The following is an 18,101-nucleotide window of genomic DNA, read 5'->3' as shown; positions in this document are numbered from 1 at the left end:
TATTGATGGGTCTTTGCAGATGTTTTTTTCTATTTTTGAGTCATATTAGAAAAACAAATAAAGTTCTTGAAAGCTTTATTTCTTTGATGCCGTTAAGGTTGATCTAACTGGAGGGGAGTCCTCTCCTGACACTTTGTCAGGCAATGTTCCAAAGCTATTTATAAAGTTTTCTCTGGACAGGACAGTTTATTTTTTTTTCCAGAAGTAGATTGTTACGTCTTCCTACCTAGTAATTCTTCATTTGGAAGCTCTACTTAAGTGACATAACTTCTAGCTTAATAGTAACATTAGCCATTGCAGTATAAACTGACAGACTAGTGGTGGTCACCTTGTCTACAATGGGCTTCTATGCTGGGATGACAAATTGAAGAGAAACAGTGTTACATTCAGTGTCAAACAAAACATTTCATGATCTAATCTGAAATACTACCTTGTCAGTGGTACAATAACATCCACATGCTTACAAGGAAGACCAGTTATTTCAGTTGTCATTTAAACTTACACACCAACCACTCATCCAAGAGGTTGCTATAGTGGCCTAGTGGCAAGAAGCCTCACTGAAATCCCAAAGGCATGCAGTTCGAGGCCACCAGCTGCTCTGCGGGAGAAGGATGGGCAGTCTCTTCCCATGAGATTACTACCTCTGAAAACCCTTTGGAGGGTCAGCTATTGGTCGCTCTGTCTCTATGGTAAAAACAACAACAGCAACTAATCCAAAATGAGAAAACTAAAGATTTTAACCAATTTCTGCAGTCTTAAAAGGATAAAAATAATACAATCAAAATGCAATGGTCATTATCCACGTGCAAATGACAAAGATATGATAGTACCACTATTATTCAACCATATGCACCAAACACTAAAGACAAAGGTAAATATATTGAGGATTTTTACCAACTTCTGCCATTTGAAATTGATTGAACACAGAAACAAGATGCAGTAATAACTGCTGAATGGGATTCAAAAGGTGAAAACAAAGGCTGATCAGTAGGTAGAAACTATGGCTTTGTGGATAAAAATCACATCAGAGATTGCAGGATAGAAGGTCACACAATTAATTATGACAATTCCTCCTAGATAAGGTTTTTTTAATGCATAAACAACTACTACACATGCAGGCCTTGCTAAGCAGAATACACAGTAATCAAACTGACTATATCTGTAGAGAGGTATAATAGAGGAAGCTCAATATCATCAATCAGAACAAGGCCAGGAACTGACTCCAGAACAACCAGTTGTTTCTACATAAGTTTAAGTTGAGGTGGAAGAATATTTTTTAAAAGTCCACATCAGTGAAAGGATGACTTTGAATTTATCTTGAATTAGAGACCTGAATTAGAGGCCATCTTTAGACTTGGTGCACTGAACACTAATGACAGAAGACCAAATGAGTTGTAGGATATCATTAGGAAACCATATGTGAAAAAAAATGTCCTAAAAAGACAAGGAGGGAAGAAGAAACCCAATTTATGTAGGAAGAAACTCAAACTTGCCCTTGACACAGAGTAAATAAAGCAAGCAGAAGAAGGGAAGAAGTAAGAGGACGGTTCAAGAAGATAAGTATCATAATGAAATACGAAAAGATGGAGTCAGGGGAAAAGAGAGAAGAACACACTCAACATTTCTTAAACTGACAGACTTGAAGAAAAAGAAAAACTCAAGCATTAAGTTGCAGTGTTAAAGAATTCTATGGGAAAAGATGGAACAATTGAAAAAGCACAAAAGGAAGAGAGAAGGAAGACACAGTAATTATATCAAAAACGATAGGCTGACATCTTAACAAGACCTGATGTTACTGAAAGAAATTCAAGCTGCACTGAAGGTAGTGGCAAAACCCAAAGCCCCAGTAATTGATGGGCTACTAATTAAGTTACTTCACCAAATAGATGCAACACTGAAGGTATTGTTTCACCTATGCTGAAAAATCTGGAAGACAACTACCTTGTGAATTGACTGAAAAATATTCCCATCTGTACCCCTTCAAAAGGAAAATCATCCACCAGAATGTGGCAGTTACAGGATAATATTATCAATATCACATGCCAGTAAAATGATACAGAAGATAAATTAAAAAACGACTGTGGCAATACATTCTCAGGAACTTGAAGCCAGAGTCAGAGGAAACCATGTAATAAGGGATGTCATTACTAGTATCAGACAGACTTTGGCTGAAAGAAAACAATGCCAGAAAGATGTTTACCTGTGTTTTACTGACTATCCAAAGGCCTCTGACTGAGTGGATCATACCAAATTATGGAAAATATCATGAAGAATGGGAATTCCTGAACACTTAGCTTGATACGAAACTTGAACAGATCAAGACAATGGTGTTGTCTCAACAGAACAAAAAGATACTGCATGATTTAAAAGAAGGATAAATGTAGTTACTAAAATTGTATGCTGTGCCAACATTAGAGAGGCTTGAAGAAAAACATGGCTCAGGATTGGAAGAAGATTCATTAACAATCTGCAATTTACAGATAACAGAAACGTGTTTGCTGTAAGAGTAGAGAAGACTTGAAGCACTTACTGAAGAAGGTCCAAGACTACAGACTTTAGTGCAGACCACTCTTTAACAATAAGAAATCAAATGGCACATTACATTTGGCAAATATGTTGCAAAAGACCTTCTTTGAAGCATCAAAGAGAAAGTTGTCTTCTTGAGGACTAAGTTGTACCTGATTCAAGCCGTGGCATTTTCAGTTATCTCATATATATTTTCTGTGAGGATGCAACACTCATGCCCTTATTGTCTATTTCCTTTCCCTTCACTCATCCAAAAAAAGACATCATGCTGGGAAAGGCGACTGATTGGTCAGACAAGAAGAGAAAGACCCTCAACAAGATGCACTGACACAATGACTAAAAAATGGGCTCAAATGTATCAGAGACAGTGAGGATGGCACAGGATAAGAAGGTTCAGATCTATTGTTTACAAGGCTGCTATAAGATGCAGTCAAATCGATGTCACCTAAGTTTTAAAAAATACAGCAAGACAACAACCCTCCATCTATATATGCCTAGAGTCACCTCTTAGAAAATCCTGGAAATCTATTTATATCACATAAATAGATTTATGATACTCTCTATAGGAAACAATTTCAGTGCACACTTGTGTCAAAATTATTTGTAATAGATTCAATAGCAACTGGTTAAATAATCTTGAAGGTTCATGTTGTTATGTGCTGTTGAGTTGGAACTAATGTGTAGCTGATCCTCCCATGGGTTTTCAGAAGCTGTCTATTATATACAAAGAGATTTCCCATCCTTCTCCCAGGGAGCAGCTAGTGAATTTGGATTATTTGCTTTTTGGTTGGCAGCCCGATCCCTTACCAGTGGGCCACCAGAGCTCCCTGAGAGGTGGCACAGAACTGGGCAATATTCATTCTATTGCACACAAGAAAGTTGAGTCGGAACTATCTTGATGGGAACTAATAGTGGCCTAGTGGTAAGAAGCTGTGCTGTAATCACAAAGACATGCAGTTCAAATCCACTAGCTGTTTGAGGAAGAAGGATGAGTAATCTCCTTCCCTGCCATTTACTGCCTTTGAAAACCCACTGGAAGGTCAGCTATGACAGCACATAACAACAACAACAACAACAACAACAACAATGAGTCTTTAGAGCTGAGTTTGCACAGAAAGCTAGAATTCTGTCTGAATTATATAAATGATCTTTCTCTCATGTTTTTAGCATCTGTTCTAGACAACACGGAATTTATTGTAGCAGCAAGCAAAGATGCACTTCCAGGTGTGGACATTGTGAATTATGTCTCTGACCACTATGAAAATGTCCAGTACCCTCTGGGGAAGCTTAGTGAATTTGGGTCCTCAGAAGACAAATATTCCTCACATTTCTAATATCATTAAGCCATGGAGACCCTAGAGTTAAACAGGAGAAATATTCCTCATATTTCAAAGAATATTCATACAACATACTTATATCCACCATTTTCAAAGACCTTTAGTGGTAGCTAGAATCTTGTATTTAGTACACCTTTAATGAATAATTACTGAGTCAGTGAATCAACTACATTCCCAAATGAGGAATGTGTCTTCCATTAATTAAAATACGAGTCAGTAATGTGCAAGATACAGCTATATTTTCTTTATTACTGCCATTTGGCAAATTAAGGATGTACTCTAACAATTCAAATCTCTCTGTGAGGTAATCTGAGGTACTTTTAAGGATAGATCTTGGCAGTTCTCTCTGGGAGTTCCCCAAAGACTCACTAAAGATGCTGGATATTTTCATAATGACCAGCGGAACAACTCTCAATGTCCGTACTGTCAAGGGTGGAAGCAGTGGCTCAGTCCTGCCTACTGCAGTCGAGATGAACTCTGTATGATGCTAATGTTGTGGGAAACAGGTCATCTGCAAGTTGGTATAATGGCCGTGAACTGAGCAGTGTTTTGCTTTAAGTTTGCTCAAAATCTGTTTTTAAAATTTTAATTTTGTGAGAGTTTACAAAGCAAATTAGATTCTCATTTCACAATTTCTATGCAAATTATTCACTTCCATTAATTACATGTATCCTCACATTCTCTCTAATTGTGCTATTTGTTCCCTTTCTAACACTCTAATATGTCCTCTTTATCTTCTAATTTTTGCTTTGGAATATTTGTTGACTTTTTGGTCTTACTGAAGTTTTTTAAGTAGAGCACTGATCTTCTGGATAAGACCCTTTATTCCAAATGCCATTCTGCCATTTCTTTAAATGTTGATCAGGGAATAACCTTGGTTTTGAATTGGAAGAATGCCTCAGTGAGTCCTTTGCTTTATTTTTTTCTTTAAAAAAAAAAAAAAAGAAAGAAAGAAACTCTGCTCCACACTTTTCTTCCATGTAAACCAGGCATTATCTACTGTGATCTTGGTCTGAGTGATCAGTGTTAATAGTTAGGCACCATTTTGTTTGACCTCAGGGTGAAAGAAACTGGGATTTGTTTATATTTGCTTCCTCATTGAGCTTTTTATCACTTTCTGACTGTTTTACTTCCGCAGGGAGAGACCCCTAGTGGGTGTCTTAGATAGCCACTCACAAGCTTGTTTTTCCCCCTAAGTTGCCTAAATCTTTAATATTTATAACAAACTTTTGAAAATTGTAAATAAATACCAGTGAAATTCTCCCACCACCATTCTGCTGTCTTTGTTGCACTGCAGTGACTTGCATGCTGATGTATTGCTGGAATCTATGGCATTGCTTTTCTTTTTTTTTTTTTGCTTTTAATAATTTTAATGAACATTTACAGAGAATTTGGATTTCCATTCATTCATTGCTGCACTTCTCTACCCGCCCAGCCCTCTCCCCCCACTCCCCCCCCCAGTTCGCTCCTCTCTTTCAAAACTAAAAGAAAGACTCCCTCCTTGGTACACAATCCCCCACACCCCTCCCACCACCCCAAGTACATTCCACTATGCAACCTTAATTGTGGACTCTTGTGATAACCATAATACACTCACAAGCTTTTAACACCTCAGACACTACTCACACCACGTGTGCATAGATGACTTTTGTGAATTGTGTTGTACCAGCTGACTGAGTTTTTCAATCTGAGTAAGGTTCTAAGCATTCAAATTCAGAAAACCAGTCTTGCGAAATATTTGATTGTGCTGTAGAGTATCAATTTTTGTGTCTTAAATACTTGTATGCGTCTGTTGTTGTGTGCCACTGAGTTGGCAATGACTCATAGCTGACTCTCTCGTGAGTTATCAGAGGCAGTTTAATCACACGATCCTTCTACTTGGAGCAGCTGATGGATTTCAACCATGCATCTTTGAGATTGCAGTACAACTTCTTACCACTAGGCTACCAGATAAGTCTACAAGGATATCATTCTATTTTCACATAATTAAAGTAGCACTGAAGGCACTGACAATCAAGCCCCAAGAATTGATGAAATGTAAACTGGAATATTCCAACAAACAGATGCAGCCCTGGACGTGCTCATCAGGCTGTGCTTTAATTTAGCGGACAGCTAACTAGTCAACTGGTTGAATGAGCCAAGAAGCTTTCCCCCGCAAAAGGTGACAAGTTCCCCCCAAAAAGGTGACCAAAGGCTGACATTATCAAACAATATCATTAATATCCCATGCAAGTGAATTATTGCATAAAACTATTAAAAAGTGGCTACAACAGTACATCAACAGAGAACTGGCAGAAATGCAAGCTGGATTTAGAAGAGGCCTAATGCATAGCATGCCAGCTTGCTTACTGAAAGGTCAACAGTTTGAATCTACCACCTGCTCCATGAGAGAAAAACAGGCAGTTTCTTCCCATGAAGACTTACAGCCTTGGACACTTGGCAAAAGGCTACTAGTTAAGAGTCCATCCTCTCAACAACCCCCTCACTCCCGACAACATGCCCAAAATATGTGAGATAAAGTCTCACTATTCATGCTTCGAAGGATAATTTTAACTTCATTTCTTCCAAAACAGATTTGTTTTGTCTTTTGGCAGTTGTTTTCATAATTTGTTCTGCTAAGATTAATGTTGTTGTTGTTGTTGTGATGTGCCATCGAGTCGCTTGCAACTCATAGTGACTCTATGTAGAAGAGTGCTAAATCCTGCTCTATCCTGTGTCAATCTTACTGTCTCTGACACACCTACTCCCACCACCATAATCACTGAATCGATCCATCTCATGGGGGGGGGTGGTCTTCCTCTCCTGCGCTGGCCCTCCACTCTCCCAAACATGATGTCCCTCTTCAAGGACTGGTCCCTCCTTTGCAACATGCCCAAAGTATGTCAGATGAAGCTTCAGAATCCTTGACTCCAAGAAGCAGGCCGGCTTCATCCTCTGCAGGACAAATCTGTTTGTTCTCCTAGCAGTCCATGGTATATTCAACACTCTTCTCAAGCACTACAGCTCAAAGGCATCAATTCTCTTTCTATCATCCCTAGTCACTGTTCAGCTCTCTGATGCATAGCACACAATTGTGAAGACTACAGATTGAATCAGGTGCACCTTAATCTCCAGCCTGATGTTGTTGCTCTTCAGTACTCGAAAATCCTATGTACAATAGCTAAGATTAATAGCAGACTATTTATGAGACGTCTCAGGTCAACATACTTCCAAATGCTTAATCACCTGTATGTGTCCATACTTTTTAACATGAACATCTGTGGCTCAGTTCCCCAATTCCTTTATGATCCCTGGGTTCAGAGTCATGACTCATGTGAACATACTTATGTGGGCTGGTTTTGGAGAAACATGTGAGCGATGGGTGAGGATCCTGGGGACTGTCAGTTGTGGCACAGCTAGACGGTGACTACAGATGATATAGGTTGGTGATACAGAGATGAGTGAGCAGCTGGAAGCTATTTCCCAGGTAAGGGAGCTTTTCCAAAGGAAAAGAAGCACCTCGCGCAGAGGTCCGATGAGATTGTAAACTTACGTAGGGTGGGATTTGTATCCCATGCTAATCCTCTCTCCTTAATACACTAATTATTTCAGCACAAAATAAACAGTTAATCATTGCATAGAGAAGGTATCTGATTGAGAGCAATCCATGGTAAATTCAGTATTCTCCAACATCTCAAATCAAAGGCATCAATTTTTTCACTGTCCAATTTTCACATACATGTGAAGCAACTGAAAAGACTATGGTTTGGATTAGGCATGCCTTCATCTTTAAACTGACATCATTGATCGTTAACACTTTAAAGGAATCCTTAACAGCAAAACTGCCAAAAGCAATACACCTTTTGATGTGTTGGCTTGTGGTTATCAGTGTTTATTATAGATCCAAGAAACATGAATTTCTTGACAGTATCAATGTTTTCTCCATTTATCATAATATTGTTTATTGGGCCAGTTGTGAAGATAATTGTTTTCTTTATGATAAAGTGTAATTCACACTAAAGGCTATAGTTTGGTCTTCACTAAGTTCTTCACCTTCTTCTTTACTTTCAGCATGGAAAGTGTGTCATCTGTATAAAGCATGTTATTGGTGAGTCTGTCTCCAATTCTGGTGCCACATCTTACAAAATAGAGATTGTACAATATTTCTCCTTAGTACTTGATTTATTTCACTTAGTAGTATTTCCTCCAGGACCATGCAGGCTATTTTTATTTTATGTCTCATCATTGTTCACAAGTGTTAAGGACTCTCTTTCATAGGGTCACTATGAGTCGCCTGCAACTCGATGGCACTTAATAACAACAACAAACATCATTGTTATTTATGGATTTATTTGTTTATTTATTTGATATTTATTTATTATTTATTTATTTGATAATTTATTCTATGGATGTACTACAATATGGTTGCTATTGTTTGGGCTAAACTTAACAGCAATGACATTTTGTTGTTTGCTGTTGTTGGAATTTTATTGTTTTAAGGGTCGTTGTTGTTATGTGCCATCCTAAATCCTGCTCTATCCCTTGCCATTTCTATTGTCTCCGACACGCCTATCCTCATTACCCCCATAACTGAATCAATTCATCTCACTGAGGGTCTTCCTCTCCTGAGCTCTCCCTCCACTCTCCCTATCATGACGTCCCTCTCCAAGGATTGATCCCACCTTGCAACATGTCCAAAGTATGTCAATGAAAGCTTCCAAATTATTTTTTTTTTTTGCTTCTTTTTTTTTATTTTTTTTTGCTTCCAAATTCTTGGCCTCCAAGGAGCAGCCTGGCTTCAACCCCTTCAGGACAAACCTGTTTGTTCTCCTAGAAGTCCATGGTATATTCAACACTCTTCTCCAGCACCAAAGCTCAAAGGCATCAATTCTCCTTCTTTCATCCCTAGTCATTGTCCAGCTCTCTGATGCATAACAAGTAATTGAAAAGATCATGGACTTTATCAGGTGCATCTTAGTCTCTAGACTGACATAATTGCTCTTCAGTACTTTGGAGAGGTCTTTGACAGCAGACTTTCCCACTGTAATATGTCTTTTAATTTTCTGGCTGCTGGTATACCTAGAAATCGGATTGCCCAATCACAGGATCTATCTAGTTTTGAGAAGGTAGTCTACAATTTGTCATAGTTGTACCATTTTATAACCACATTAGCAATAGGTAAGGATTCCTGTCTCCCTATCCTCAACAATACTTACCACCTATTTTCTTGTGTTTTATCATTTTAGCTAGGGTCAGATGGTATCACATGATAGTTTTGATCTGCATTTCTCGTTAGCAATGAAACAGTAATACAACCTTAATATAATAAATCCATTCCTAAGGTGTTCCTCCTTCCCATTTTTGTTGATGCATCTCCACTGACACAAGAATACAACAAGTTTATTTTGTATTTATTTCATACAATTTTGATGCTCAATTGTTTTCAAGACTTAATTATTAAGGATTTAAATTTATTATATCTTTTAAAAATACCATTAGCTTGATCCTTATTACAGCCTGTGTGTTGTGTTTCCTTTTTGAGAGCTCATTTTCCTTTGTTATATTACTTGCTTAGTTATTTCCCCTGTAAAGATGCAAAGTTTTATTTAATGCTCTTGCGTTTCCATTTGGAGTACTCCCTTGGTAAATACCTGCAAAGCTACTCAGGCAATGGCAAATTCGCAGAGCTTTTGTTTGCTTGTGAATATCTCTATTTCCTTCAAATCTTTGAATGACAGCTTTGCTAGGCAAATAATTTGACTGACACTTGTTTTCCTTCAGTATTTTATATGTCTCCCTATTGTCTTCTGGCCTCTAGGTTTCTAAGGAGAAACATACTGACTTATGGCACACTCTATTGGTTTTCAATAATTCCGTAAGGATGTGGTGCTTGTTTTAATTCTTTGTTCTGTGGGCTACTTGCTAGAAGTATCCACATACTCAGTCATCTTGCTCTGCGTTCCTCAAATTCTACTTTTCTATTTCAGAATATGTGGAATTATTTTAACTGTTCTTTGTACTAAAACTCAAACCCATAACACCTGAGTCATAACTGACTCATAGCTGATCCTCCAGGAGTTTTCTGATACTGTGAATAGCATGAGAGGACAATGATCATCTTTCTCCCACAGAGACAATGGTAGGTTCAAACACCAGTGACGCCTCTGTATGAGCAGCAAAATTCCCTATATTTCACAGCAACCAAGGGCAGAACTAAAACACAAGAGGAAGAGGAATTTGGATCAAGGCTAGGGCAGAAGCCATAGTAGCAAGAGGTGAAATACAAATAACCTACTATGAAATCTTTCCAGACTCTTCAAGTCAGATTTAATGGCTTCCAAAGCACTTTGCTTATAAAGAGCTCACATCAGTTAACACATGAGAAAATGATTTGTCCTCATCTCTGTCTCAGTTGATGGGCTGCCAGTACAATGAAGACGAGAATTTTTTTAAAAAATATCTTTTATCTAGCGGAGCAATAAGTATGGCCTCTAGCTAAACGCTTGCTGGGTAAATAAATGAATGGGGTGGGGGGGGGAAATACCTAATTTACATCTTAGGACTACTCTAGCTTTTCAACATACTCCAGGATGAGGACAGAATGATCTGATTTGAGATAATTCTTTTTCTTATCTCAAATCTGTCCTAGAATCCTAGAATTAGTCTTGCCAGCTTTGGGATGATACTGAGTTTTAAATGAAATTAAAAACACAAAAATAAACCCATAAAAAACACCTGGTCTGTGAAATCATGAAAAATATATGTAAAGGAAATGATAGATCATTTTGCTTATAGAAGTAAATACACTACAATCATCCAGGTGACAGATGTTACAAATAAACTTCTAAACTAAAATTTAGCTATGCAAATTTCATTAATAAGAGGAAACAATTACTTCTATTAATAAGTATCAACCATGCTAAATTGAGATAAAAGTTTTGAAGATAAGGCAGTGGAGAGAGAAGTCAGATTGAATTCTCAAAGTCAGGATTTAGTGAAAGTACTTCAGTTTTATTGCTTTCAATACAATAATCTGCCAATAAAATCTGTCTAAGGAGACATTACTTAATGACGCAGATCTTTATTTTATAGCTGAATCTTTTTGCCTAAAGACTACTGTATATGTCAATTCTATGAAAATAATGTACTTTTTTATATTGGTTATATAGTGTTCGCTACAGATGAAGTTTAGCAAATATATTCCTTGCAGACAACTTAAAGGTAGATTTCAGCTGAGAGAGAGGTAAAAATTGTGCAATACTGCAATATCTTATGATTCTCTGCATTTAGTTAAGAAAATGTTGGAAAAATAAAGAATTCTCTCCAATGTTTGAAGGAAGTGTTAAGTACTTCAAAAATAAAAATGGAAAAAGTGAATTTTTTTCCAAATAAGAGAACATAAATTATTCACTAAGCTAGATAGATATGAAATAACTTCAAAGGATTTAGTTTCCTTTGTAAATTTCTTGAGGGCAAAGATCATAGTTTGCTTGCTTCCACCCAGATCTCAAAACTTTACACACACAAACAGTGCGTGTATACTGTGGTGCCTTCTAATGGCACTTTTTATCTTATGAAGAAATGTTTAAAAGTGACACTATGATGTTTTCAGATATTCTAGTAGTTGCTTTGCTTATCTTTAATCACTATGATATATAGAATTTACTCACTGATTATGGGTTCAGGCTGCAAAGAATTTACTGGCCCCCATTCTAGAAAAGAAGAAAATGAAATGTGTTTATTATATTTACCTCTGGAGTTTTTTAAAAAAACTTTCTAATGAAAGTCCCAAGGTCTCTGACTTTTGTATCTAGCAAAGTATTTAATGAAAATTAGAGGATACCAGGAAATAAAATATACTTTCCTTTGTTTCTGGGCTAATGAAGAGGGGATAACTGGGCATCACTCATTAGGAACTTAAGGATGACACAAGAATCGATGCCTTTGAATTACGGTGCTGGAGGAAAGTCTTAAACATACCATGGACCTCCAAGAAAACATAATGGATCGGTCTTGGAGAAGGTGAAACCAAGTCTCTCCTTGGAGTCTGGGATTTTGAAGCTCAGTATCACATACTTGGGGCACGTGGCCAGGAGATACCTGTCCCTGGAAAAAAAGATCATGTCTGGAACAGCAGATGACTAGAGAAGCAAAGGAAGACTCTCAGGGAGACAGAGTGACACAGAGACTGCAACAGTGGGTTTAAGACTGTGGGGATGCAGAGGATTGAAGAAAGCTTGGATGTTTTATATGTAGGGTTGCTGTCAGTCAACACTGACTGGATGGATTTAGCAAAAATAAGTACTATCTAATAAGGAGATTTAGTGGAATAGTATGTAACGTGTTAAGCTGTTAACCAAAATATTTGTAAGTTTGATCCTGTCAGCACTCTGGGAGGAAGAGAAGGCAGTGTCTTCCTGTAGTGTTCTACAGCCTTGGAATCAATCCAATAGCCATGTAATTTACACTATATAACATTATTGTTTGTAATATATGCTATTGTTAGGTGCTGCACATGTTGTTGTTATGTGCCATCAAGATGCCTGCGACTCATAGCAACCCTATGTACAGCAGCCCTGAACCCTGCCTTATCCTGAGTCAGTCTCACTGACTCTCTGACACACCTAATCCAATTGTCCCATGTCAATTAATCTCAGATCTCAGCCACAGCCTTCCTCTCCTGCGCTACCCCTCCAAACTTCCAAACGTGATGTCCATCTCCAAGGACTGGTCCCTCCTGGCCATGTGCTGCATATATGCTATCTGTCTGTATATGTATCTACCTATCTATGTATGTATCTATGTATCTAGGTATCTATGTATCTATCTAGATCTATCTATCTATCTATATATCTATCATCATCTAATCTGTCATCTAATCTATCTACGTGTGTGTTTAAGAAAGTTTTAGTAACATGTTAATATTTCAGCAAAGTTATTGCAATGGGGTTAAAAGGCAGACACTATTGTTGTTATGTGTTGTAGAGTTGCTTGCGACTTAGAGCGATCCTATGTACAACAGCCCTAAACCCTGATCTATCCTGTGCAAATCTATTGTCTCTGACACAACTACCCCCTTTACCCCAGTTACTGAATCAATCCATCTCATTGGGGGTCTTCCATCTTGCGCTGTCCCTCTACTCTCTCAAGCATAATATCCCTCTCCAAGGACCAGTCCCTTCTTCCAAGATGTTCTAAGTTTGTCAGATGAAGCTTCAGAATCCTTGCCTCCAAGGAGCAGCCTGGTTTCACCCTCTCCTAGCAGTCCATGGGATATTCAACACTCTTCTCCAGCACCACAGCTCAAAGGCATCAATTCTCCTTCTATCATCCTACTCACTGTCTACCTTTCTGATTCATAGCAAGTAACTGCAAAAATTATGACCTGGATCAGGCACATCTTAGTCTCCAACTGACACTGTTGCTTTTCAGTACTTCAGAGACGTCTCTTACAGCTGACTTTTCCAGTGAAATTCCTCTTTTAATTTCCTGGCTCCTGATACCAAGAGTGTTGATTGTGGAGCCAAGAAAATTAAAGCTGTTAACAATCTCAATCTTTTTGCTGTCTTTCATGATGCTGCTACTCAGCCCGGAGGCAAGAATCTTTGTTTTCTTGACGTAGAGCTTCAATCCATATTGAAGACTGCAATCTTTGACCTTCTGCAGCAAGTGCTTAAGTCCTCCTCAGTTTCAGTAAGCAGGGTTGTGTCATCTGCTTAACACAGATTGTTGATGAGTCTACCTCCAATCCTGATGTCACATTTTTCCTCCTAGAGCCCAGGCTCCCCAATAATCTGTTTTGCATAAAGATTGAAAAGATATGGAGATAGGACACAACCCTGGCATACATCCTACCCAATTTTGAACAATGCAGTTTTCTTGCTTTCGTCTGATGACTGCCTCCTAGTCCAAGTATATGTTTCACATATGCATGATCAAGTGTTCTTTGATTCCCATTCTTTTCAGAGTCAGCCAGAGTGTGTTGTGATCCACATAGTCAAATGCCTTTGCATAGTCAAAGAAACACTGATATAGACATTCCTCTGGTACTCTCTACATTCAACCAAGATCCATCTAACATTAGCTACAATATACCTAGTACCACAGCCTCTTCTAAACTTAGCCTGCACTTCTGGAAGTTCTCTGTTGATGTGATGTTCCAGTCATTGTTGGGTAATCTTCAGCAGAATTTTGCTTACATGTGATATTAATGATACTGTATCATATTTTCCACACTTTGTTGGGTCAACTTTCTTTGGAATGGGAACAAGTATAGATCTTTTCCAGTCAGTTGGCCAGGCGGGTTGTCCTCCAGATTTCTTGGCACAACTTGGTGAGCACATCCAGGTCAGTGTCTGTTTGTTGAAATATGTCAGTTGGCATGCCATCAATTCCTAGGGTCTTGTGTTTTTTGTTTTTTTGGTGGTTTTTTTTTGTTGTTGTTGTTTTGTTTTTTTCAGTCAGATGATCCTATGATCTACTATACCAGAAATTAAAAGGTGAAAAAAATTGGGTTGCTTTCATAGTTAAAAAGTCATTTCTAGATTCATCTTGAAATACAATATTGTGACAGGATAATATCCATACATATACAAAGAAGTCCAGTGATTACCACTATCATTCAAATGTATGCACCAACAACCAGAGCCAAAGAAGAGAAAATATTTCTATCAACTTCTGCAGTCAGAGATTGATCAAAGATGTAATAATAATAATAATAATAATAATAATAATAATAATAATAATAATGGGTGACTGACTGGAATACAAAAGTTGGGAACAGAGGAGAAGGATCAGTAGTTGGAAAACAGACTTGGTGACAGAAATGAAGCTGGAGATAGAATGAAAGAATTTTGCACAATGATTTATTAATTGCAAATACTTTTTATAAGAAACATAAATGCAGGCTATCCACATGAATTTCACCTGATGGTATGTGCAGACTTGATAGATTACATTTGTGGAAAGAATCACTGGAGAAGCTCAATACCAGCTGTGAAAACTAGGTCAGGTGGAACGGATCACCATTTACTCATATGCAAGTTCAAGCTGAAGCTAAGGAAAACTAAATTAAATCCACGGGAACCAAAATATGACCTTGAGTCTATCCCACCTGATTTTCAAAACCATCTCAAGAACAATCTCTTGAACACTAATAAGCGAAGATCAGATTAGTTGTGGGAGGATATCAAGAACATCACCCAGGAAGAATGCAGGGGGTCATTACAAAGACAGAGGAGGAAGTAAAGATCAAGATAGATGTCAAAAGAGACTCGGAATATTGCACTAGAGTGCTGAGAAGCCAAAGCTAAGGGAATAAATGAAGAAGTTAAGGAGCTGAGCAGATTTCGAAGGGCAGTGCAGGAAGAGAAAGTATTACAATGAAATGTGCAGAAAGCTGGAGTCAGAAAATCAAAGGGGCTGAACTTGTTCAATATTTCTTAAGCTGAAGGAGCTGAAGAATAAATTCAAGCTTTTAGTTGCAATACTAAAGGATGTTTTGGGCAGAAATTAGATGATCCAGGAAGCATTAAAAGAAGATGGAAAGAGTATACAGAGTCATTGAACCAAAAGGAATTGGTGGATACAGAAGAATTTAATGAAAAAGTGTACGAGCAGGAGCCTGTGGTAAAGAAGCTGCTCTGAAAGAACTGGGAAACACCCTTATAGGCTAGCAATTCCTGGGGCTTTATTTTTTGCCAAGTCCTTTAGAGCAGCCTGAACTTCCTCCTTCATCATCATTGTCTCTTCCTCAAATGCTCTTTCTTGAAATTCTTCTGTGTCAGCCAATTCTTTTTGGTACAATGACTGTATACTCCCTCCATCTGCTTTTAATGCTTTTTGAATCATTCAATATTCTGCCCATAGCATCCTTAAGCATTGCAACTTGTGGCTTGAATTTATTCTTTAGTTCTGTCAGCTTAAGAAATGTTGAGCAAATTTGGCCCTTTTGATTTTCTGACTCCAGCTCCTTGCACATTTCATTATAATATGTGCCTTGTCTTCCCTAGCAGCCCTTTGAAATCCTCTATTCAGCTCCTTAACTTCTTGATTTCTTCTCTTTGCTTTGGCTTCTTGGCACTCTGGTGCAGAGTCTAGTCAAAGTCTCTTCTGACATCCATTTTTGTCATTTCTTCTTCTTCCTTCTTAGTAATGACTTTTTGATATTTTTCATGAAAGATACTCTTATTATCTTTCCCACAGCTTATCTGGACTGCTCATTAGTGTTCAAGGCCTCAAACGTATTCCTGATTTGGTTTTTAAAGTCATGGGAGATAGACTCAAGGTTGGGGGCTGGTGAGTTGGAATTGATGAGACTGGATCAGGACAGGGAAGAGTTCAGAGCAGCTGTACATAGGGTCGCTATGCACTACAGGTGACACAACCAATAACATTCTATGACAGGTTTGGAAGCAGGATTGGCATCCACTTCCTAAACAACATGCCTCTGGAAACTCTATGAACTTTGATAAATGTTGATGGTTGCAGAGGGGCTTCAGGCCTTTAGTTCATAAGGTCGCTATGAGTCATGCTCGACTTGAAGGCAATCAACAACAGCAACAACAAAACAACAACAACAACATTATAGGCTATAAAATAACAAAGGGGTTTTAAACAACCAAAATATTATGCAAATCTATGGAATTTATTGAAGAACTAACAAACCCATTAATTAAATTAAATCAGAGAGACTCAGTCCAGTATTAGCACCTACAATATCTCTGAAAGTACAACTTTTGACTGTTTCATTCTCTCCTATATATCTCTTCAATGTCTCTCCAATACAGTGCTCCCAAACCTCACAGACGAACTAAGGACATAAGAAGCCAAGATGTTAGAGTGTATAGCCAAAAGAAAAACCAGAAATAATGACTTGAGAGTTTTATTGGAAATCACTTTACAATATAATTTTATTGTTGTTAGTTGCTGTAGAGTTGACTTGGACTCACAGATAACAGAACAAAACACTGGGCAGTCTTGTGTCATGTTCACAATTGTTGGTAGGCTTGAGTTCAAACAAAATATTTTGCTTTCCTCAAGTTGTCTTGTTTTTTCCCCCCTATCTGTTTCATTCAAAGTAAGCTGATTAAAATTTTTGAAAATAAATACCTAAAGCTGGGAAGGCTTAAGTAATAGTATTATTGGTTCTCTGTTTTGATTTCCTGTTTTATTTACATGACTTATCAGTATCAATCTTACAACACTGCTTTTCTAACTCTAATCAAGACGAAAGTGCATGCATGCTTGCCCTTTTCAGGGAAAGCTGCTACCCTATTTGTATTTTACTGAATTTCTTTAGTGTTATAGTATACATTTGTCAATTAAACGTTATCCTGTCTTTTATGTTGATTTATATTACACATGCATGCACAGGTATAAGATACAAGCTTTACTTAATGTAGTAATTTCCGCATTTTTTTCCTATAAAGAGAAAAGTTATTTGAGTAGTTCATCAGTAAGTTTTATTGGAAAACACCTCTCTGACATCTGGTTAAAGTTAACCTGTGGTTGACATGGCAGTACATCACATGGGAAAAGACGCTGACTTTTCTGTTTTGGAGCCACTAGTGGATTTGAACTAGAGAGGTATGACCTTTGGGTTAGAGAGCAACATCCTACAGACAGCATCACCCTCTCCCTAGTATACCATCGTAGCTCCAGGTCCTACAATACAGTTGATCCTTAACGGGTGAAAATTTGCTATGTAATCCATGACACAATTTATGGTTTGTAAACTTCTATGAACTTGCTTCATCCATGTAACAGTATCATGATTAAGGTCACATTTTCATGGCTTAGTGATAAAAATATTATTCAGAATTAAAAATTTTCCTGTATGCAAAATTGATTTTCTCCAGCATATGTGTATTGTTTAAATAGCATATTATAGAATGAAATTAAACTGGTGTGGAAAATTGGTTATTCAAAACATAAAATGTGGTTGATTTTTTTCTCTCAAGATATTTAAACATACACATACACACACATACAGGTGTTTTTATCAAGTGCCGTCCAGTACACTATGACTCATAACGTCCCTATGCACAACAGATCTGAGCCTTGCCCATTCATGCGCCATCCTTATGATCTCTGCCATGCTCAGGTCAAGTGTAGTATTGAGTGTATTAGTCCACTTGTTGAGAGTCTTCCTCTCTTTCGCTGACCCTCTACCTTTTCTAGAATGATGTCTCTCTCCAAGAATTGGTTCCTCCTGAAAATATGTCCAAAGTAAGAGAGGCGAAGTTACACACATACACA

General features: G+C 37.7%; 1 protein-coding gene across 1 annotated transcript in view; it reads right to left on the bottom strand.

Annotated features, from left to right (window-relative positions):
- The window catches only part of CHST9 (carbohydrate (N-acetylgalactosamine 4-0) sulfotransferase 9), a 365,249-nt gene that overhangs the window by 164,961 nt on the left and 182,187 nt on the right, over positions 1–18,101 (bottom strand). The window contains exon 3 of the mRNA XM_006895030.1: positions 11,513–11,554. Within this exon, the coding sequence (XP_006895092.1) occupies positions 11,513–11,554 (42 nt within the window). The remainder of the gene's footprint in view (positions 1–11,512; positions 11,555–18,101) is intronic.

The sequence above is a fragment of the Elephantulus edwardii genome, unplaced genomic scaffold, assembly GCF_000299155.1.
Source record: "Elephantulus edwardii isolate Elephantulus edwardi_28Jun2011 unplaced genomic scaffold, EleEdw1.0 scaffold00155, whole genome shotgun sequence".
In the NCBI taxonomy this organism is placed as follows: Eukaryota; Metazoa; Chordata; class Mammalia; order Macroscelidea; family Macroscelididae; genus Elephantulus; species Elephantulus edwardii.
The sequence above is the reverse complement of the archived record's forward strand: the minus strand, read 5'-3'. Positions and strand labels throughout refer to the sequence as shown.